The sequence below is a fragment of the Actinia tenebrosa genome, unplaced genomic scaffold, assembly GCF_029948245.1.
Source record: "Actinia tenebrosa isolate PJP-AT-01 unplaced genomic scaffold, QUT_ActTen_1.0 PGA_scaffold8__29_contigs__length_14323225, whole genome shotgun sequence".
Taxonomy (NCBI): domain Eukaryota; kingdom Metazoa; phylum Cnidaria; class Anthozoa; order Actiniaria; family Actiniidae; genus Actinia; species Actinia tenebrosa.
In genome coordinates, this window is record NW_028292585.1 from 9,280,017 (window position 1) to 9,302,831 (window position 22,815).

The 22,815-nt window shown below is 40.2% G+C and overlaps 1 protein-coding gene across 1 annotated transcript in view; it reads right to left on the reverse strand.

Moving 5' to 3' along the window:
• LOC116292704 (kinetochore-associated protein 1) overlaps positions 1–22,815 on the reverse strand; it is a 51,373-nt gene that overhangs the window by 16,305 nt on the left and 12,253 nt on the right. Inside the window, exons 27-51 of the mRNA XM_089024108.1 lie at positions 22,513–22,611; positions 22,083–22,183; positions 21,359–21,461; positions 20,959–21,018; positions 20,284–20,361; positions 19,739–19,855; positions 18,190–18,259; positions 17,644–17,708; positions 16,478–16,632; positions 15,498–15,787; positions 14,019–14,130; positions 13,428–13,552; positions 12,652–12,720; positions 12,327–12,463; positions 6,772–6,825; positions 6,584–6,691; positions 5,958–6,086; positions 5,729–5,845; positions 4,748–4,857; positions 4,077–4,269; positions 3,771–3,860; positions 2,918–3,022; positions 2,272–2,365; positions 1,498–1,556; positions 973–1,204 (exon numbers count right to left, since the gene is read on the reverse strand). Of these exons, the coding sequence (XP_088880234.1) occupies positions 973–1,204; positions 1,498–1,556; positions 2,272–2,365; positions 2,918–3,022; positions 3,771–3,860; positions 4,077–4,269; positions 4,748–4,857; positions 5,729–5,845; positions 5,958–6,086; positions 6,584–6,691; positions 6,772–6,825; positions 12,327–12,463; positions 12,652–12,720; positions 13,428–13,552; positions 14,019–14,130; positions 15,498–15,787; positions 16,478–16,632; positions 17,644–17,708; positions 18,190–18,259; positions 19,739–19,855; positions 20,284–20,361; positions 20,959–21,018; positions 21,359–21,461; positions 22,083–22,183; positions 22,513–22,611 (2,872 nt within the window). The remainder of the gene's footprint in view (positions 1–972; positions 1,205–1,497; positions 1,557–2,271; positions 2,366–2,917; positions 3,023–3,770; positions 3,861–4,076; positions 4,270–4,747; positions 4,858–5,728; positions 5,846–5,957; positions 6,087–6,583; positions 6,692–6,771; positions 6,826–12,326; positions 12,464–12,651; positions 12,721–13,427; positions 13,553–14,018; positions 14,131–15,497; positions 15,788–16,477; positions 16,633–17,643; positions 17,709–18,189; positions 18,260–19,738; positions 19,856–20,283; positions 20,362–20,958; positions 21,019–21,358; positions 21,462–22,082; positions 22,184–22,512; positions 22,612–22,815) is intronic.

Genomic DNA, 22,815 nt, shown 5'->3' on the forward strand with positions numbered 1-22,815 from the left:
AGATTTTATTTTTCATTTGTTTCTTTAATTTTGCATTATTTTAAAGATATATATAATGATTTAGATTGATTTCAAGCATAAATTTATAAATCTCATTTCCTCTTTATACACAGACAGTTAGTACTTCTCCTTCCATAAATATGTTCTATTCTTACCTATTTACTACTTGAAAAGAGTACACACAAGTAGTAAACATCTATAAGAGTGTTAATTTGTTATAAATAAAAGACTACCAGAGTCTGCAATGAGTTATTTTTCGATTTTATCCAAGAAATCTTGAAAAACGTAAACCGGAAGTAGTTTAGCTATCAACTTCCGGTTTGACGAATAGTACGGAAATTGTCTTTTCTATAGCTAATATTAAAAATATTTGTCTTTTCTCTCTGAAAACTAATCAGATAAGGTCAAACTAAGGTCTTCATAAGAAAAATGCATGTTTAGCGACGTTTAAAATTATTTAAAAAAACTTTTTCCACTCAATGAATCTAAAATCGTGATTAATGACCCAAAAATGCTAATAATTCCACATTTCCTGAAAATTTCCTCGTTTTTTCATATGTGTGCATTAGCTTAGCATATAATAAACACATCAAAGCAGTTTTTACCGAAAATTTGTGTGTGAATTGTGAAAAACTTCAAGAAAATGAAGAATAACGAAAATATTGTGAAATAGAAAGTATGTACTTTAGGCCAGGTCGCCAAGCTGTTTGGACACTTTTTTCAAGTGGCGACAAGCAGATTCGTAATCTACAGGCTTCAAGCTTTAAAATGATACCAAGAAACCTTGGCCACCCATGGGGTGCAGCCAACTTGAAAAATTCTGGGTTTAGCTTCTAGACTACAGAGTTACATTACCAAGGGTCTTTGACAAGGGTCAAAAACTATGGTAGCACTATTGTGAGCGACCATTTTTCTGTGTCAAGAAGATACATGTAGATAGATGAAAAAACACCTTAGCAATAATCTTCCTACCTAGTGGTAACTGCTGTGCGATCCACTTAGCAGCCGCAATAGCCATCTCTTTGTTCTTGACGGAGAACAACAAACCTCTTGCTCTTTCAAAGTCAAATCTCTTCAAGCTATCAGACGAATCGTTGTCTGTAGTCGATTCGTCTAGTAGGGATTCCGATGAACCTGAAGTTCGTTTTTGAGCGGACTTGAAGAGGTTCTGAATGGCTGTCAGGTACATCTGATCTGTCGATAACTAATCAAACAATGCAACTTTACCACAAGGCGTCATGTTTATTCTAAGGGGAATAAAAACCTTTGTTTGACCACACATAACCTCATCTTAAAGCGCTTGAATGCGAGTCCACGCGGGGCAAATCTATTTTTCCAGTCAACATGGCTGCCGCGTGAAAAATACCAGTAAAACCCAACATGCATGTGCCTCCATTTGTCTAGTTTGCGCCAACAATGCTATAAAGCCTATCAAAGTTGATTTCAGTCCCTACAAAATCGATGATGGTGAAATAAATAAGAAAACACTTAAGTTACCTTAAGGAGCTTAGCAACACCAATAAGTTTTGGAACAGTGTCCTCTGACAGCTCAGCAGCTGAAATCAATACAATAAACTCATGATCAACAATATACATTTCTGTCACCCATCTACGGTTAGGAAAAAACCTTCCAGTTGCGGCGTGTGAGTAATGTTATAACGGGTTATTCAAATAACCTAATAAGACGTCCACATGAGAAGACGTAAACAACTTATTTAAAAGCATCCGCTTTGGAGAGCGTTTTCAGAAGTATTCCAGGGTTCGTGCTGAGGTAACCACTTAAAATTCAAGAATTTTCAGCTAACTATGCCAAGGTTTTACACGGTGGTTGCACATGGCTGACTTTCAGATTTTCCGATCTTTCCGACTAGATCTATTTCAGAACCATGCAAGTAATGATCAAAGCAAAAATCCAAGGAGTTTTCAAGGAGTTTCGCTAAACTCATAAAATTCAAGAGCTTTTCAAGTGCCCTTGAAATTAAATTCAAGGAGTTTTCAAGGAGTTTAAGGAGTAGCACGAACCCTGTATGCGTTAACGGTGAGCGTTTTCATCGTTTCCGTGTGGACGGAAAGGCTAGAAGCATCAAAAAGTACTTTTATTTATTTAACTTCCCCCGTGACATAGGGTAGTCGTATGCGTTTATGGTGAGCGTTTCCATAGTTTACATGTGACGGGGGCCTTACTTAACAGGGATATAATCGAGCGACGGATTCTTATACGATTTGACTAAAAACGTTTATGGACAGTACGAGATGTAGTACAGTATTTACCAATGATTTTCCATGGTTCTCCGTGCAGTAGTGGATGGAACGGTAGTCTTTTCTTGGATAATGGCGACAGTGGTTTTTCTGTGGCCATACTCATCTAACAAAGAATGCAAAGAAACCATTGACTTTCTACAGGGGAGCGAATGAACGAGAAGTAGAAAATTTGATCTCTCTTCCCCTTCTGCGTGCAAAGCTCAAAGCTGTCCCCAAAATTTAATTTGTAAGAAATATCCCAAGCTTTTCTGCCATAACTTATCAATTCAGGGACTCCTTTAACTGAAAATACATGGGAATACATTTGGTCCCTAAAAAAGTTATGTTTTACAACCATTACTCCCCTATGGGGCTCTTCCGTGAGTCGCTCCACACGCACCACCAATACATTCAACTCAACTCAACTCAACTCACATGTTGATTTTTATGGAGGGAGAAAATCCGGAGAACCCGGAGAAAACCCTCGTGTCAAGAAAAAGAACAACACATCAAACAAACTCAACTCACATATGATCCAGTCTGAGTCGGGGCTCGAACCCGGACCACAGTGGAGAGAGGCGAGAGGTAAACCATTACGCCACCCAATTTCTCACGTGTCTCTCTTCTTTCTCCAATAAATAATGAAAATAAGTTTTATCGTTCATACAAAAACTACCTTATCTTTCTCATCGGTGGTTATAGAGTAAGAGAACGTTTTCTCGTATTTGGACGGTAGAGACTTTCTTTCATAATGGTTGAGGTACTCCAACAGTTGAATACCCTGGAACAAAGAAAAGGCACTCACCAAAACTGCAATAACGTTGTTACCGGCTAGCTCAGTTGGTTAGGCACCGGTAACTTGTGCAGGAGGTCATGGGGAAACGTGGATTCAAGCGGACTCTTACTACACGCCAGACTCATACTCAGAGTCTTAAAATATCTGAGTAGACTAACGTGCTGCCTTTGCTCTAAAAATATCTGCAAATGGTTAGACCTTCGCCGTGGCTCGGATGACCACGTAAAATGGCGGTCCTGTCTCTCTTAGATACGTTCAACATTGAGGACCACAAATCTATCAGTGCTAAGTTGGCTACTGTCACTTGTCACCCTCTCTAAACAAAGACGTTATTATTATTATTATTAGTATTATTATTATTATTATTATTATTATTATTATTATTATTATTATTATTATTATTATTAACAAGGTGCCAGCTGACGGTACAAAAATAATTTCTCTTATTCGCCATTGCCAAGAGGATCGGGAAACAAAAGTCAAGGACTCCAAAGTTGCAAGTGCCGACCGACTTTAAAAATTTAGTCGATAGAACAAAGTTTTTAGTCGCACTGCGCCCAAAAAGCCGCAATGGATAATAAGCTTTTATCAGGTATTTTTTGAAATTAGTAAAATAGACGAATAATGACCTTAGCTGGAAAGAGCATGTTAGAATCAGAAAAAGGATACTCGCCGGCAAAGATTCGAATCTGATATGAGATGGACGAAAAAGGTATAAACCAATAATACAAACCTTGTCTACAGTCGATACGACATCACCGGGTGCGTGTTCCTTGGTAAGCTTCAGGATGAATAAGATCTTGCTGTAGTCGTACGGATCAACCTTAACAAATCAGTGCATTACCAGTAGAAATAGTTATTAGTTATCAATTACTGGATTGGTTCAATGATCTTTTGTTGCACGTAATGCTTGCTTGGGGTGCATGCTGGTTAAAACATTTGCACTTGGATGACGTCACGGTACGTCACTTAAATAGATGACACTTCATTCTGGAATTATTACACCCTCCCCCCCAAGAAAGTGTGTTAAAGGTATTACCTTGGAACAAACATGTATCAGTAGCTGTAACAAGCTGTCAGACGATATCTGAGGTACTGCAGCCCGTACATTATGTTCATACTCTGGAGTATCCGTATCATCTGACTGACCATTCGTTTCCATAGTAACGGGTGGCAATAACTGCATCTTAATGTACGTAACTAAGGCTTCTTCTTCGTCGACGTGAAAAGTCCTGAAAAATAATGATTAGCTGCTCATTCGAGACATCTCTTTGTCCAGCCCTTCACCTACGACTTTCTGATTGACACCCAGATTACTGGCGTTGGTACTGCGCGGGTTACCTTTCTCGGTTTCTAAGGTGGGGAACTAGGTCAAGTGGTCAATAAACCGAATAGCTTCTGAGAGCAGCAAGGGACTCTGGTCAAAAAAAGGGCCAGTCAAGGTAAGCGCTTCTTTTCAGTGGTAAGTGAGAAACTGGGAGATTTAATCATTAATTTCCCTCGTGCCATGGTATTACTTATGATAATCCTTGGCCCGGTTGTACGAAGGTTGGATAGCGCTATCCAACGGATAAATCCTTATCCACTAGATAAGTCGATACTGTCATCCAATAATTTTTTCTAATAATTTTTTTGGATAGGATTTATCCGCCGGATAGCGCTATCCTCCCTTCGTACAACCGGGCCCAGGTGTTGATGGCCCGTACGTACTTGCAGAAATCGAGCAGTGTTTCCAGGTTGACGTCTTTATTTTGTATCAGATCAGGTAGTAGACGAACCATGTCCTCGCGATCCAGTTTATAAACATCTTTGATGTAAATCTAGAAGACATAAAAAAATGTTGATGTTAATGAAGATTACAAGAGGGAGTAACCAATCCATTATTATTCCTTCCTCCAAAGATCGAAGGAGTAAAGTTTGTAACGTCAGTACAGTTCCATTTACACGGTGCTTGATTTTCCTTCTTATTCACTTGTCGTATTTGACATAGAGCAGTTTTCGTATGACTGTGAAAAGCTCATTGCCGTAAGCGTGACGTGCCGTGACGCTTTCTAGAATTTTAATTGGCTGAATTTCTTCACGCGCAATGTGATTGGTCTGGCATTGCCGTGACCTTGGAGTGACCGTGTCCGCGCCGTGTTTATGCCATGTTCTAGGTATTTGATTGGATGGAGAGTAAGTTCTCGTGCAATGTGATTGGTCTGGCGTATCCCTTCCCGTGTCACGACCGTGTTCGTGCCGTGAACTTTCCACGGTAATACGAAAACTGCTCTATCCACGCAGCTACAACTAGTTAACCACTAGTCATTAACGATCGAGATGACACAAGGTCTGAAAAGGATGCCATTACAAGTAAAGTAAACAAGGTCTGCTCGTTCATACTCTTGGGAGCTTACCATTAACCCAATAAAACCGCGAAGATCCAGTTGGAAAAAAACAAATGGTGTGAGTTATTTTGATCGGAAAGATCTGGAAAACTTAGTCTTCCGATTGGGATAATCCACTTTTCCCGCTCTTTCGGTTCTTTCGGTAGACGCGTGTACCATTTGTCGGAAGTAAATATTTCCCGCTCTTTTCTTTCCATTAGCAAATGAATTTCCATCCGGATCCTGGGATTGCTTTAAATGGTAAGCACCCCTTATTTTAAAACTATTGATCTGATATGATCATATTCCATGTGTACTGACTGACCTTCATCTTGCTCAGTTTTTGTCCCCACGCGGCATTAGACGACATTTTTTGATAGTTGTCAAGTACTAAGGGTTCGTTGTTTAGAACAGCAAAATCAATACCAACATGAGACAGTGCCTAACAAGGACATAACAAATACAGGATCAATAATACATGGAGAAGTCCATGTTAACTAAGCCTAAGAGTCGGTTCACTTCAGCGTCGTAGGATCATTGACATCAGTGCATACCATTATCTTGCCATAGTTCTGTGCTGGGAAAAAGGCTTTTGATTTCATTTTTTCCAGTGCCAGCTGTTTGGGTATAGAGCAAACGTACCCAAGACCAAGTTCATGGTCCACGGTCTTATGATTGAACACCTGTAAGAAGCAACAAATCCTTGCAGCATTAATATCAGTACAGTATAGGGAGGGACAGTTAATTCATGCGATAGCATGCCATGACAAATGACTAATCCAAGGCCTCTACCATGGTGTCCCGACTATCGCGACATTATTGCAACTGGTTTAAATGGGACGTTATAGCCGCCATGTTGGATGAAATTGATATTTCTTTCAAAATGGAGGGCATGTCTTCTGATATTTCATTCTCATCGGAAGTGAATGTTTGTCAGTCCATAAGATAGACCTCTTCGGCTCTGACGTAATGTTTTCCCATTGCAGACCACATGTCATTCCCTAGAGTATCATTTCTTTGTTTAAGGTTTGCGCTCGGTTGCACATGAGAAGACACATGAATATGGATACAGCTCAAACAAAGAATCTTATTCTCAAGGGAATGACACGTGGTCTGAAATGGGAAAACATTACTCCAAGCCGAAGAGGTCTATTGAGTGATTATTTACGTGTTTTCATACCTTGACAAGTAAACCACCAATCAGCTCCACCGAGATATTCAACCCCATTACGGATATTTTTGCCAAATGTTGTTTTTCGGATTTAATTGTTGAAGCATGGTCGCTTTCCTAATAACAAATTAAAAACTACTGTTACAAGAAACTGTAAATTAAAACAAGGGCAATGTTTCTCATATAAGTTTACTTACCGTATCAACGATCAAGCTGTTGGCAGCATAATGTTGAAAACAAACACCTAGAGTCTGTTGAACGTGAGAAAAATAATCATAGTTGTCATAAAAACTGATAAATGTTGCATCTTTTCAAGGCATAACCTTCCGGGGGTTGGATGAGGGGAAGCACGTTGTTTTCCCGTAGATGTCTAATGACGTTATGGAGGTATCTGCTTACCTCACATGCATATCTCAAAGCCAGTTTATACAAGTTATTCTCCTGCAGATGTCTAATGACGTTATGGTGGTATCTGCTTACCTCACATGCATATCTCAAAGCCAGTTTATACAAGTTATTCTCCTGCAGATGTCTAATGACGTTATGGTGGTATCTGCTTACCTCACATGCATATCTCAAAGCCAGTTTATACAAGTTGTTCTCCTGTAGATGTCTAATGACGTTATGGTTGTAATATATGACGTAATGTTATATGATCCCAATGTTATCATTACATAATCATAGACACTACTTATTGTACTTGAGTAGTTATAACAGTGGCTTGAAATAAACATCTTGATTCTACACGATCTGAGCGACTACAACATGGTGTCAGAACGTGGTCTATGAGCGAACCATTACTCGTATCAGTTAGAATGGCATCGAGTCTACAATGGGCAGCGCCCAGAGAAATGTCTTTTGGAGGCAACGTCAGCGAGAACTATCGAAAGTTCGAAGAACACTGGAATCTATTCGAGAAAACAGAACTTAAAGGAAAATCCGAAGAGGAGCGATGCTCGTATTTTCTGCTCTGCATTGGCGAGAAGGGTCGAGAAGTGTACAAGACACTGGACCTTCCTGACGAAACGACGACTGACGACAAAGGCGAGACAGTTTGGAACAGGACTACAGCGGATATCAAGACGGCGTTCAAGACTTACTGTAACCCGAGAAAGAACATCACTTTTGAAAGACACAAATTCAACACGAGAAACCAAGAACAAGGGGAGACAATTGATCAATACGTGACAGTATTGAGGACTCTTGCTTCACTGTGTGAGTTCAAAGATCTCAAAGACGGACTCATACGCGACCGGATTGTGTGCGGCATATCTGATCAATCCCTGAGGGAACGCTTATTACGCGAAGCAGACCTGAGCTTAGACAAGGCACTCAACATTTACAGAGCATCCGAACACTCCAGACAACAGCTAAAAACTATCTCAGAGGCCAAGAACGCGAACGTAGACTTCGTCAAACAACGACAACCCAGATACAACGAGCGCCACACCCCCACGCAGACAAGAACGAAAGGCGACTCCAAGCAAAAGCCATGCGGTAATTGTGGAATCCTACACAGGCCAAAATCATGTCCTGCCTACGGGAAAGAATGCAACAGTTGCTCAAAGCTCGGACACTTTGCAAAATACTGTCGATCAAGCCAGCAACAGCAACAATTTCAGCAGAAATATCAACCAAGAAATCACCGAACACGTGTACACGAAGTAGAATACGACGTCATTGAGAGTGATTAGGGACTTTAAGATTTGCAAAATCTGCGACGGCGACGTCAACCGGAAGTGTAAATAACTTCACTTTTGGGTTTCGCGTCTTCAAAGTCTGTCTTCCCTGTGGATGAGTTGACTTTAACGACAATGTTTGAAATGAAATCTCCGATGAACAGAACCCAAGAGAGAAATTATTTACACTTTCGGTTGGCGTCGCCGTCGTAGATTTTGCAAATCTTAAAGTCCCTATTATTCCGACCACGGCGTCGATCAGATTACAATAGACTCTGTCAACGAAAGCATCGATCACAACGAACAGTATGCAGACATTCGCATTGGTAAGAAGGACCTGAAGTTAAAACTCGACACCGGAGCAGAAACAAGCGTCTTAACAAAGGAGGATTTCTACAAAGTCGTGCCTCGTAAGCGTCGCCGAGAAAAACTACAAACTTCCCACGCAAGACTCACAGCTTTTGGTAGTCACGCAATACCTGTCATAGGACAATGTTCTTTAATGTGTCAATTTAAGAACATCAAACAAATAGTCCAGTTTCAAGTCGTCGAAGCTGGGAAGTCACTTCTAGGATGCGAAGATTGCGAAACCTTACAGCTCATAACATTTAATGTTCATGAAATGGAAAGGAACACTGACTCAAGCAAGCTGATTGGACTCAGCAAGGAAGAAATCCTTAAGGAATACTCAACATGCTTCGAAGGATTAGGCCGGATATCGGAACCTTACCACATCAAGATTGACAGCTCAGTTAGTCCAGTTATACACCCACCAAGAAAACTACCGGCAGCGCTACGCGAAAAAGTGAAAGACGAACTAGAACACATGGAAAGAGCGGGAGTCATCACTAAAGTCAATGAACCAACTCCATGGGTCAACTCGATGGTCGTCAACGAAAAACGTTCCGGAAAGTTAAGAATCTGCATTGACCCCCGTGACCTAAACAAAGCTGTTAAGCGCGAACATTATCAACTCCCAACACAAGAGGAGATTACCGCGCGTTTATCTGGAGCCAAATTTTTTAGCCATTTGGATGCCCAGTCCGGATTCTGGCAGATTCCTCTAGACGAAGAGAGCTCACTCTTAACAACCTTCAACACACCCTTTGGTCGGTATCGCTTTCGAGTAATGCCGTTTGGGTTCGTGTTTGCTCAGGAGGTATTTCACAGAACTGTCAGTGAATTGTTTGCTGATGTAACCGGATGCGAGACAGATATCGACGACATTCTCGTTTGGGGCAGAACCTTGGAAGAACACGACAGAAACCTTAAAGAGACTTTGGATCGTGTTAAACAAATTAACATGACTCTAAACAAAGTAAAGTGCAAAATCAGATGCACTGAGCTCGTCTACCTCGGAGAGAAGCTAACAGCAGATGGAGTCAAACCTGACAACAGCAAGATCAAAGCCATCATCGACTACCCAACACCCCAGAACAAACAAGAGATTCAACGCCTACTAGGAATGATCAACTTTGTCGCCAAGTTCACTCCAAGAATATCAGAAACCACAGCGCCGCTCAGAGAACTTATACGGCGAGACGTTGAGTTCCACTGGAGCCATCATCACCAAAAAGCCTTTGAAGACCTCAAGAAACAGCTATCCACGTCAGACACTCTCCAGTATTATGATGTAACTAGGCCCGTTATTATCCAAGTCGACGCTTCACAAAAAGGACTCGGAGCTGCACTCTACCAAGATAAAGGGCCCGTCGCCTATGCCTCAAAAGCGCTGAATGAGACTCAACAAAACTATGCACAGATCGAGAAAGAACTGTTTGCTATAGTCTTTGGATGCAAACGCTTCCATCAATACATCTACGGGAAGACGGTAACCGTGGAGACAGACCACAAACCACTTGAAGCAATTTTCAAAAAACCACTATCCCAAGCTCCATCACGTCTGCAGAAAATGCTACTTCAGCTACAAGCCTATGACATCCATGTAAAATACACAAAAGGAACTGAAATGTACATTGCTGATGCACTGTCACGTGCATTTCCGCCGGAAGTCACCACGGAGGATTTCGAAAGAGAAATTCAAGACGAGAAGTACATACATCTTATGTCATGTGAGGCGTATGTCACTGACCGTAAGCTGCAAGAGATAAAGGAACACATTCAACGTGACATCACCATGCAAGCCCTGATCAAACAGATCAGGAGCGGCTGGCCCGAACATAGATCGTCAGTCCCACTAGTGTCTAGAGAATATTTTGCTTACCGCGACAGACTGACCGAGAATGAAGGATTGGTCTACGCTGGACATACAGTGTTAATACCACCAACACTCAGAAAAGATACTCTCCACAAGCTGCATCAGTCCCACCAGGGAATCGAGAAGACTAAGCAACTGGCAAGACAAAGCATCTTCTGGCCGGGAATGTCTACCCAGATAGAAGACATGATATCCTCATGTCCGACGTGTCTGAGACACCGCAACGCCAATGCCAAAGAACCTCTACACCCACATGAGCTGCCACAACGGCCATGGCAGCGCGTAGCAACAGACCTGTTCAACTGGAAAGGAAAACCCCACCTTGTAGTAGTTGACTACTATAGTCGCTACCCAGAAGTATCAGAACTGAGGGATGAAAGATCAATAACAGTGATCAACAAAATGAAGTCCTTTTTCAGTAGACACGGTATTCCTGAAGAGGTTGTGTCAGACAATGATCCCCAATACTCCTCAGAAGACTTCAAAGTCTTTGCAAACAACTATGGATTCATACACACAACTACTAGCCCTAGATACCCCCAGTCAGGTGGACTACATGAGAAGACAGTACAAACTGTGAAGCGACTACTCGAAAAGGCAAGAGAGTGCAACGAGGATCCCTACCTAGCCCTACTCCACTACAGGAACACACCAATCAATGGAGTCACACCAGCCCAAGCCCTTATGAGTAGAACCTTGAGATCTACAGTTCCAACAGCAGCAAAGAAACTACAACCATCTGCGCTGGACCATAAGGAGTTTATTGACAACAGAATAACTCAACAACACAGACAGAAGGCATACTATGACCTCAATGCACAACCACAGCTTCCACCACTGCAAGAGAATGAGGAAGTCAGAATGAAGAAAACACCCGAAGCACCTTGGGAACCAGCTACAGTTGTAACTAAGCACCACACGCCAAGGTCTTATGTAGTAAAGGCTGATAATGGTACCCTCTACAGAAGGAACCGGCGACACTTAATGAAAATTAAGAGTCCAAACATTCCGGAGGAACCAGTAGAAGTCGACATTGAGGATACAACACCCACATCCGATCCTGTACCTGAACAGAAACCAGAACCTGCCAAGATCGACACACAAGACCTAAAACCAAACACTAGGATGAGCAGTTTTGGGCGGTTAATTAAACCCAACCCAAAATATGCTACATAGACTGATTAATAACCTAGAACCCATGGATTTGATCAAAGACTGTTTTATCATTTATATATTGGTATAGTTTAGTCGTTGTTCCGGTTTATTATTTGAATGTTTATTTAGGAAAAGGGAGATGTAATATATGACGTAATGTTATATGATCCCAATGTTATCATTACATAATCATAGACACTACTTATTGTACTTGAGTAGTTATAACAGTGGCTTGAAATAAACATCTTGATTCTACACGATCTGAGCGACTACAACAATGGTGGTATCTACTTACCTCACATGCATATCTCAAAGCCAGTTTATACAAGTTATTCTCCTGCAGATGTCTTATGACGTTATGGTTGTATCTACTTACCTCACATGCATATCTCAAAGCCAGTTTATACAAGTTGTTCTCCTGTAGATGTCTAATGACGTTATGGTGGTATCTACTTACCTCACATGCATATCTCAAAGCCAGTTTATACAAGTTGTTCTCCTGTAGATGTCTTATGACGTTATGGTGGTATCTACTTACCTCACATGCATATCTCAAAGCCAGTTTATACAAGTCGTTCTCCTGTAGATGTCTAATGACGTTATGGTGGTATCTACTTACCTCACATGCATATCTCAAAGCCAGTTTATACAAGTTGTTCTCCTGTAGATGTCTAATGACGTTATGGTGGTATCTGCTTACCTCAGATGCATATCTCAAAGCCAGTTTATACAAGTTGTTCTCCTGTAGATGTCTAATGACGTTCAGCCCAGCAGCACTCACTTGGATGAGTCGTGATGGCATCGGTATCGTTTCGTTTTCATTATTCTTAGGATTTTCTTCAAAAGGAAAAGAGAAAAAATATCAATACGAAATCACCTATCATGAAGTATCTTATCATATACACCTGGTACCATACTTTTGGTCATTGCCCAAACCTTTTGCATCAAGTTTAGTTGTTGACGTAGATCGTGATAAATAAGAGAACACAACGTAATTTAATCTATTATAAGCTTTGTATTATTACCTTGATCAGATATGTTTCTTCCAGCAACTCTTGCCTGATAGTACAGCATACCGTTATTCGTTTTACGCCCTATAAAAATGTAACTGTTTAATTTTTTACTCTAGACTTTTGCAGTATCGCTGCGCAGAGGGAGGGGAATTAGAGGGGGGACTAGTATATGGGGCTAGCCTCTAAGTACACCTTTTCAATTATTAGTCACGTATTTTTTTCATGTAATATTTAAATAAACTATCTATAAACTATTATTATAGAGAGGTCAAAGAAAAACCCTAAAAGCAAAGGATAGAATCCAGGAACAAAATTCATTAAATAAAGGGGAATTGTTCACTTTTGCAAAAAAATGACAATAACCCTAAGAATAGTCTGAGAGTTCGCAAATGAATGACTCCACCAAGACAAGAAAAGGGGATAATTGGATTCCAAGAATCTGGCCAGAAATTGTACAAATAACTTTCTTGTTCCCTATTCCTTGCTGTAAATCCCTTTCACGTTTCAAAAATACTTCCATAGTTTGAGAAGAATAATTTAAAATGATTCGAGTTACTAAAGGAAATTTGCGATCTCTGTTTCTTTTCGGACAATTTCGTTAAGAAAGAAATAGTGGTTACTGTAAGGAACACGTGAATATTCTGCACAAACTCGAAGCTAACCCTGTGTAAATGAGTCTGTAATCAAGAAACACAGCGGTAATTTGGAACTCAAAAAATGGTCAATTCAAGGGAATAAAATCTTCTGGGAAAACATTTTGCCCAAGCTTAAATGCCTAATTCTCCTACCGTCTGGCACACAAGCGACGGCGAATTTTCCAGCCAATGGAAGAGCAATAACTGAATCAAGTACAAGGCCGTCTTCCTTGAACCTTTTATCGAAGGTCCATTCACTGAACAAGTCTTTCTTGGAGCTACAGAAAAAGGCGAGATGATATCATGCTTAGAAGGAATTGAAGATTTGATTCTTCTTAAATAATAATAATAACTTTAATACTTTAAAAATCTAAACTGCATGTATCGTTTGCATATTCTCACATGCACAAAGAAAAAAATAATGGTGGTGAAGATGAGGTTGTGATGATCACAGTGACAGTGGTGGTGGTGATATTAAATAACGACAGAGGCGATGATAATAATATCAGTAACTGTAGAGGTAATAACATTGATGGTGTTGATGATGACGATGTCATAACAGCTTGTCAAACGAAAATCGTTTTCTTTCTTTTTTTTTTTTTGGCTTTATACTAACATCTTTTCTCATACTTTGGTAACACAACTCCAAAGCATGACTTATATTGCAGCTGATCGAAATAAAGAGTTAGTAGTAAACCACCATGTGGCGTTACCTATCAAAAGACCTACATTGTCAGACCGTACCTTTTGGCCATGCTTTGCACAGTGAAGCCATAGTCACCAGTCTCACATTGTGCGTACACCTCGTTTGCCAGGCCAATACACTTACATAACTCAAGACAATCACACAGTAAATCTGAAAGTAATCACGGTTAAAAAAATACATTTTAACATTGACTTTTTGACAGAGCGCAAGAGAGTCACGAATAATAGAACTTTTGGTATTGACACGCGGCGTCAATGCGTTGCAAGTTGCAGAGCGAATTTTGCTTGTATTATCACCCCTCGTGCCACAACTTTTCTTTGCGGGTTTAGATCTCTCTACCCTGGCCTTCGCAACAATGAAAATATGTTGCGGGCGGAGCGGTAATATACGTGTAGCTTTTAAAAACGCAACAGTGTTGTGCGATTAGTTGCTGGATTTTGAAGCTCTTATTACTGAATCTTTAGGGAATACAATCCTTTGTCAGAAAAAAAAAAAGAAAGAGGCTACTTCTTAACCTCTCCAATATTTGAAATCTCTGAGTTGCAATTCTCAAGTTCCATCTACTGGTACATTAATGTTCTTGTTAAAGTTTCATCTATAATAGTGCATCTTTTCGAGTGTTGCAGATAAACAAAGAAATGATACTCAAGGGAATGACAAATGGTCTGGAATGGGAAAGCAATGATTAGAACAAATCCTTTATATACACTTGATAGCAGAATTGTCGGGTTGAAAACATAGAACATAGGAGTTGAGACCGAAATGGTACATGGGAAGTACGCTAATTAGAAATATCTAGTGAAACGACTCGTGGAATGTTCATAAATTGTTGCACTGACAAAAAGCGTGGAGGCTTTTTACACGTTTCATATCGACTGTGTATCTCCTCTGAATACATCAGAGGATAATTGTGTCATTACCGAGAATACCTTTCGGTCTCAACTTCTATGTCAGTTTTCCAGTAATGTCGCAGTCACTAAGAACTGCTGTCGAGATTGGTCGAACCAAACAATAGTTTTCACTGTCGACTCGTTTTATTCTTTTGTTTATATTATCTTCTAAGAGCTGCGACCTTGCGACCTGAGACCCCAGTTTTCAACCCGAAAATGATATATAGGGACCTTAAGCTGCAGGACGGCAACGTGGGCGACAACGTCGGCAAAATTGATGCGCTTTAACCTTCTATTGTATTATTATTTCGTGTTTAACTAGTATTTAACTCAATAAGCATCCCCGTTTTAGAGTGAAATGACGTCTTTTGGGAACGTTTTACTTATAACGAAAATCAGCAAAGATAGGCTTTTGGCGTAGCCGTTCTCTTTAGTACGTGAAAATAGGACATTTCACGTCTTACTTTCAGCATAAGACGGCAACGATGCACAGTATTTCGTACATTCCAACGAGTATCTATTGAATAGCGCAATTAGTGCTATTGTATGTTTACCGTCGTCGTCGTCGTTGCCGTCCTGCAGCTTAAGGTCCCTATTGCAATTGACTGCAACCCCTAGCATATTTACCTGGTTTACAAAGGTTTAAGATAGAGCACAGCAACTGGTAGATCTCTTTAGTCAGGTTAGTTCTGTTAGTATTCTCACTTGCATCTAGTGACAAGACGAGTCCCTCGGACATACGCTGGCACAGCGCATGCGCAATAGCGTACACGGCGTGAGAGGCTGAAGGCTTTGCTGCAAACTCAAGTAGCTCTCTGCAGAGTTCTATAGCAGTGTGAGTGTCACCAGATAACAAGGCGTGATCTGCTAGTCTGGTTATCAGGTCTTCTTTGCTTATCAGAATCAGATTGCATAGCCTGCATGTGATCAAGGTAAAGCAGATAAGAAGGTGCCGTGATCGATCATTTGCTCGAAAATAACAAAAACGGGGTTAGTTGTCCTAGAGAAGGAAAGGAAAAATAGTGCGTTGAACGTATGAAAAAGGTTCTAGCTCATTTTTGCTTCTTTTTGTCTCTTCGATCTGTCTGAATGTTGAATATCGCAGATAGTGTGTCTGATTGATTGGATCCCGAGTGAAGTCAATTAGCAATAGCATCAAGTCCTACACTAGCAAATATGGCATCACGCGCGCTTGGAGAAACAACAAGTCAAATGAAGAAGGTCTGATTTTTATACAATTGCATTTACAACCAATTTCATTGCTACGCGTCCTCACCAAATACGTCCACACATCTAAGCTGGCAATAATCTTCCGTCAATTATAAATCATTAAAGATGCCGGATGCGGCTTCTTTGGTGTCTCGAAACCTGACGATTGTGTAGTAATGAAATCAGTGGTAAGGGACAGACCTTAGTTAATTGATGGGGGCTGCGTAAATCCCCCCAAAAAATATCGAGCAAGCACTTCACCTACACAAAAACGGTTGTCATAAAAAATAAACATCGTGCTACATAAATTCCTGCACCTCCCGTCCTCAATTATCTAATGGTTCATCCCTAAGTTATCTGTTACGATTCTTCCATCAACGACCTTGGTGGACTATTACCTTGTCAGTCGTGTTAATGATACTGGTTTATCAGGTTTTTCATCCTTAGTGGCACTCTGTCCTTGGAGGTGTAATCCAAGATATCTCTGAAACAACTCCTCACGTTTCATGGCGTCTCTGTAGTCATCCAGTGACAAGAACTCTGAGAATTCCCTCTGAAGAAGAAAAATGATCTTAAGACCGAGAACGACAGAGCTAACTGCTCTTCTCTACATTCTTTAAGGAAAAGCTTCAAGGTACCAGGAGACCTTCGCGACCGATGTTCACTAAAAACGTCATAGCGCACTAACTATTCATCTAATGGCTAGGAAACTATATATTTTCTTGATACTGGATAAACACAGATTTCAACCATGAGAATTATTTTTTTAACAATCTTATCAGTTTTTCAAGAGTGTGAGTTTTATTATTTTCGGCCACTCTTTTTTCAATAAGTTCCCGGAACACGGGAATTTTTTTGACTTGAAAATAATTCACGCCATCGCAAAGATGACAGTATGACCTCCAAAACAGTGTCTCACATTTTCGATAAACGCGTTTGTTGCGGAAATATTAATATTTGTTCCCCAAGTTGGTTGAAGTGGTTTTTATCTCTTTCACGCATGAAATAACTTTAAAACGACACAAGATATCAAAAAACTGAGACACCCGCGTTTTTGAGATGGGATATTGATCGTCTGCAAAGTTCCAGCAAAATCGATTGAAATCCGGCATTTCAGGAACTTCTTGAAAAAGAGCGGTCGAATTATAAAACTCGCAACAATTTGAAAACAATTCTTAGCGAGGGAGAGAAAAAACACTTTACATATGGCGAGGGATGGTACCACAAGGGTTAGTTAACAAATCAGTTAAGTCAGTTTTCTATGGGTCTGTACTGTAATCGAACATGAAATGACATCAAAAATGATCCAAACTCAAGTGGAACCACGAGCGCAGCGAAAAAATTGAACAAAAAGACAGGTAAAGAGTTTGAAAAAGCCGTTTCATCCGCTCGCTCAGCGCGCGTGACGGATGTCGTAAGCACAAGCAGGTCTAGCCTCTAATCGACAATGGTTCTAAGCCAATCAGCGCGCGAAAAATTTTCCAAGTTATGGTAAAAAGGCTAGTGTTTACTGCAGTACTGCTATGTTTTATATGTCAGTTGTTGTACATCTCTGAGATGTTACCTGGAGTGATGAGATATTGGTCAGATCTGCTAGTAGCTCGTCTACTTCATGGTACGTGGACAACTCTAATCAAGAAGGAGCATTAACAGGAAAAAGAAGTTATTTTCATTAGCCACTTTTTTACGTATTCTATCAGCAAGCAATGATTTGATTATCTTTATCCTCTTATTCAGTACTCTAGTTTTAGGAGCGAATCGTTCGATGCAACTGCAATTGTCTCAAGATTATTGGTTCGAGATTTTTGCATATTCATATTAACTCTTCTCAAGATTAAAGAATAAACAAAGAAATGGTTCTTAGGGAATTGACGTGGTTTAAAATAGACCTATTCTAAGAAAGCGAACGTGTTGCACCTTGTTCTAGCTTGGGTACGAACATGTTTTGTTGACCATGTCTTATTGATGGTTTTCAACCATTCCCAAGAGAATTAAATAACAAAAGACACGGCGGCCATGTTGGAGGATATAACAAAAGAATTCATTGGCAATTCTTTTAAGTTCCTCCAACATGGCCGCCATAAATACCATCAATATGGTAATAGCTTACCACGTTTCTTAATCAATTTTAGAATAGAGACAGCATTCTGAGCAGCAACGATATGTTCTTTGGTACAATCCTGTAGAAAGAAGATTAGGGATCAATGTTTTACATACTGATTACACAGTAACATACAGCCGAACTTCAACCGAGACACGGACGGTCGCGCCAAAAGTACTTCACTTGAGAGGGTTAAAAAAGTACGAACTGCGACAGCGTAAAGGTAAAGTACCTATATTTAACGTCGGTGGTTCCTTCAGCTAAGATTAATCAATAGCTTACTATTAGTGCTCCTTTTTACGGGTATTTAAAGCTAATTAAAGCTACGCAGATGAGAGAGAAGTCGAAACAGACGTGGAGTTCCTGAGGATCGAACTATGGACCTCTAACCAACTGAGCTACGCCCGCTCCTCGATCGAACAATCTAACTCCGACGACCGCGTACTATGACATTATGCTTGAAAAATGTAAATGTAATATGTTTTACGTCGAACGCGCAGAGAGTGATTGCACAGTCACCCGAGCCAGAGGCGTTAGGAGTTCATTTTTGCAGAGGAAGGAAAATATTCGAGGCACAGGAGATAACCAATAGCAGCGCACACCATTGAACCGTGCCTCGCTTGCTAATGCTTGCGTCTATGGTGGTGAAATCAACATTAATATCACGAGGGGAAGACCGACAATCACACTGGAACCACAAGTATTGAAGGAAATTAACATGACCGCTGACAAATTCTACAGACATGCTCTCAAAAGAGGTTTGGATAAGGTTGGCCGAGGCTGTTACCACGTTCGACATCTGCTACAGTATAAATATGAAGAATACGGACAAAACATTCATGCAATTTGTCACGCAATACTGTTGAGTTGCAAGTTGCAGAGAGAATATTGCTCGCATTACTCACGCAACATTAAATGTTTTTTCTGGCAAGAGTACAACGAACGTCTGTATTTGTGCGGAAGCATTTAATCTGCAAGCTGCAATGCAACAACCCTGCGCAACAAGTCAAATGACGTATTACCGCACCAATACATTTCCATCTGAACATTTTAAAACACATTTGTGCATGAAAGAACTCAGTTCAAAGTGCGCTCTTAACTCTGCTTTCGTCTGGGTTCAGACCATAGGGCCAGCGCTTTTTAGAAACGAATGCCGGAAAATAGGTGTGGTCGTATGTTACTGCCTGTTAATTGTGATTATCAGACTTGCAGTACTAATGTCATAAACAGGTTTTTCACGTGACGTAATGCTGTAGAGAAATTTGTTTTATTTTGAAAAAGAAGTTGATATTCAAAATTGGCTTACAGATAAGTAAAACGAATGTAGTTCGAAGATGTGATTTTTTTTTTAACATGAAGATTTTACAAAGAAATGTAAGTTGACAGGCAAAATGTGCCTTCACAATTCTACCACTAACATCGATATAAAAATTTGGCTGCAAATTTTTTGTTTTTTCTGATAAAACAAAAAAATATGATTTTTCGATAGCGACACATACCACAGTGAAAAACCTCAATACACTCGATCATTATCACCTATATTTCTGATCTAACTCACCAATTCAACAAACATTTGCTCTTCGAGTATCCCACATAGCCACGTGATAATCTCTTCGGCGTACTGCGCTGCTTTGTTCTTGGGCAGGGAGTTGAGGAGCTCCACACATTCTGTTACCTAAACATTAGACCATCAAAAATGGGTTGGAAGTTTCTTAGTATCTCAGGTCAATATGAGTAGTATTTGGCCTTACCTCAGGTCAATGTAAATAGTATTTGGCCTTACCTCAGGTCAATATGAATAGTATTTGGCCTTACTTCAGGTCAATATGAATAGTATTCGGCCTTACCTCAGGTCAATGTGAATAGTATTCGGCCTTACCTCAGATCAATATGAATAGTATTTGGCCTTACCTCAGATCAATATGAATAGTATTTGGCCTTACTTCAGATCAATATGAATAGTATTTGGCCTTACTTCAGGTCAATATGAATAGTATTTGGCCTTACCTTAGGTCAATATGAATAGTAATTGGTCTTACCTTAGGTCAATATGAATAGTATTTGGCCTTACCTCAGGTCAGTATAAATAGTATTTGGTCTTACCCGCTCATCAAGGCAAAGTTTCTGAAGCCTGAAGACATAAACATCTGATTCAGATAAATGACTGTACGCTCGAACGACCTAGGATCAGAAACAAGTCACAAGTAGTCAGAAACCTTTTAGTAAGACGCACCAATGTCATAAACATCTGAGTCAGATAAATGACTGTACGCTCGAACGACCTAGGATGAACAACCTTTTAGTAAGGCGCACCAATGTCATAAACATCTGAGTCAGATAAATGACTGCACGCTCGAACGACCTAGGATGAACAACCTTTTAGTAAGGCGCACCAATGTCATAAACATCTGAGTCACATAAATGACTGTACGCTCGAACGACCTAGGATGAACAAATTTTTTAGTAAGACGCACCAATGACATAATTAGATAACTGTTGTACTTCTTCTACGAGGTATGTTTGATAGGTATTCATACGGGCTAATTGTTTCGTATCTGAATACCCCTACCCACCCCCAAGAGCATGTTCTAAAAAGAATTCAGTTTCGCCCTTAGATGTCCTTCCTCGTAAATATGAGAACTAAACAACGCTCCCTGTGTGAGCTCAGAACACGTAGGTTTATAATGACAGTTCAAAAACACCTTGTGCACGACGTATTGTCGCCAGTCTTGGAACGAATTAGGGATAACGGTGCTGGATACAGAATGTTGTTGTTACCTTGAGTGCATCTTCCATCGCCGTTGGCTCATCACGAGTGAGAATAATCCGCACTATGGACTTGAAGAGAACAATTTCATTAAAAAGAAGGAAGGTGCAGACGATAATGCAAAAATGAATATTGCAAGGATGGAATCAGAGACACCTTACGAGGACACAACACAGGATGTTACACTAGGAAATGATTAAGAAAAAGAAGGAAAGAAGAAGGAAGAAAGAAAAATAGAAGAATGAATAAATGAGGAGGGAATGAAGAGGGAAGAGAAGGGAAGAGAAGAAAAGGGAAGAGAAGAGAAGAGAAGAGAAGAGAAGAGAAGAGAAGAGAAGAGAAGAGAAGAGAAGAGAAGAGAAGAGAAGAGAAGAGAAGAGGAGAAATAAAGTAAAAGTAATAATTTAGTACCTTGGCCTTTGCTGCATCCGGAACCTGTGTACTTTTCATGCCGTACAACCGAAGAACCTTTTTAAGCTCCACAAATCGATACTGTTCTTTCAGCTCCAGGTTACTACAGACAGGAATCAAGAACATTATTGAGGCTGGTACTGTTCTCCAGCTTGTTAGGCGATGAACCCTTCCTTTTTGAACATCTGGTTTGGTATATTTTGTACAGACATTGTATCATTTCACGATAATAGAGCAGGTACATGTTAAGTAATTGCCGCCATCTCGGTTGAAGATAAAGCATTCCTCATTAGCTTCTGTTGTTAGATCAACCAACATGGCGGCTGTTTCACTGTTGTTCATATGTAAAGGGATTTTGAGTCACATAGTTGCACACACTCTATACCTAAACATTCCTTTCGTAAATTGATGTACTGCACCATATCAGAACAAGTCCAGTACTATTTCTATTGACGACAAAATTACCAGGTGAGGGCCTTTACGTGAATCATAAACTATCTCACTCTTGACCTTCAAATAATCGCCATTAAATGAAAGTCTTCTCCCAGGCTTTTTTGACAATGATGTAAATTGCGTTTATGTACTGCTGCTAAGTATTTAGCAAACTTGGAAAGGGTAGCTGAGATCTGAGTGGCCCGGTAGTACCCGGTAGCACCCGGTAGTACCCGGCAGTACCCGGTAGGCACATTTAAGATAGTGTTGCGTGTTATTCATTAAGACATACTTGGGGTAAGCGGTCATGGCATCGTGTACCAGCTTTTCCACTGCATCACTCCACGGCACCAGGGCGTGTCGCATGACTTCAAGCGTTGCCTGGCAATACGCCTAAATACGCAAACAATTCTGTGAGTAATGAATATTAAGAAACAGATTTCCCCAGAACAACAACAACAAAAAAAGTATCAAAAGCCATATAAGTGTCTGACCACTTTTGAACATTCATTTTTAACACACGAGCATACGCGCACAAACCGCTGAATTACTACGGCAGTCCTTGATAAGAAACTATACGCTTCTTCAACTTTTACTGTACTAAAAATGAGCTAAGAGTGCCATTTATTTAAAAACCAAGACATCTTGACTGGTCCTTTTTTCTTATATAAAAAAGAGTAATCTCCCCTGCAGAGGTTCCTACCAGCTTGTCTACTACTTACACGTTTATCTTTGATGTAGTTAATCACGGCAATAACTCTTGCCTCCCACAGGGAATTTGACAATGACGAATACGATCCAGATATTTTAACAAACATTTCCTAAAACGATAAAATTACAAAGCCGTAAAGAAATAGCACATTACAGTCTTCATGCGATCCAGAAAACCAGAACATTCTAGTCGGTCTGACTCGACTTACCATAACACTGTGACCTACCTTCATCCCCTTCATCATCATCATGATCACCACCACCACCATCACACATCATCATCATCATTATCACCACCATAATCATCATCATCA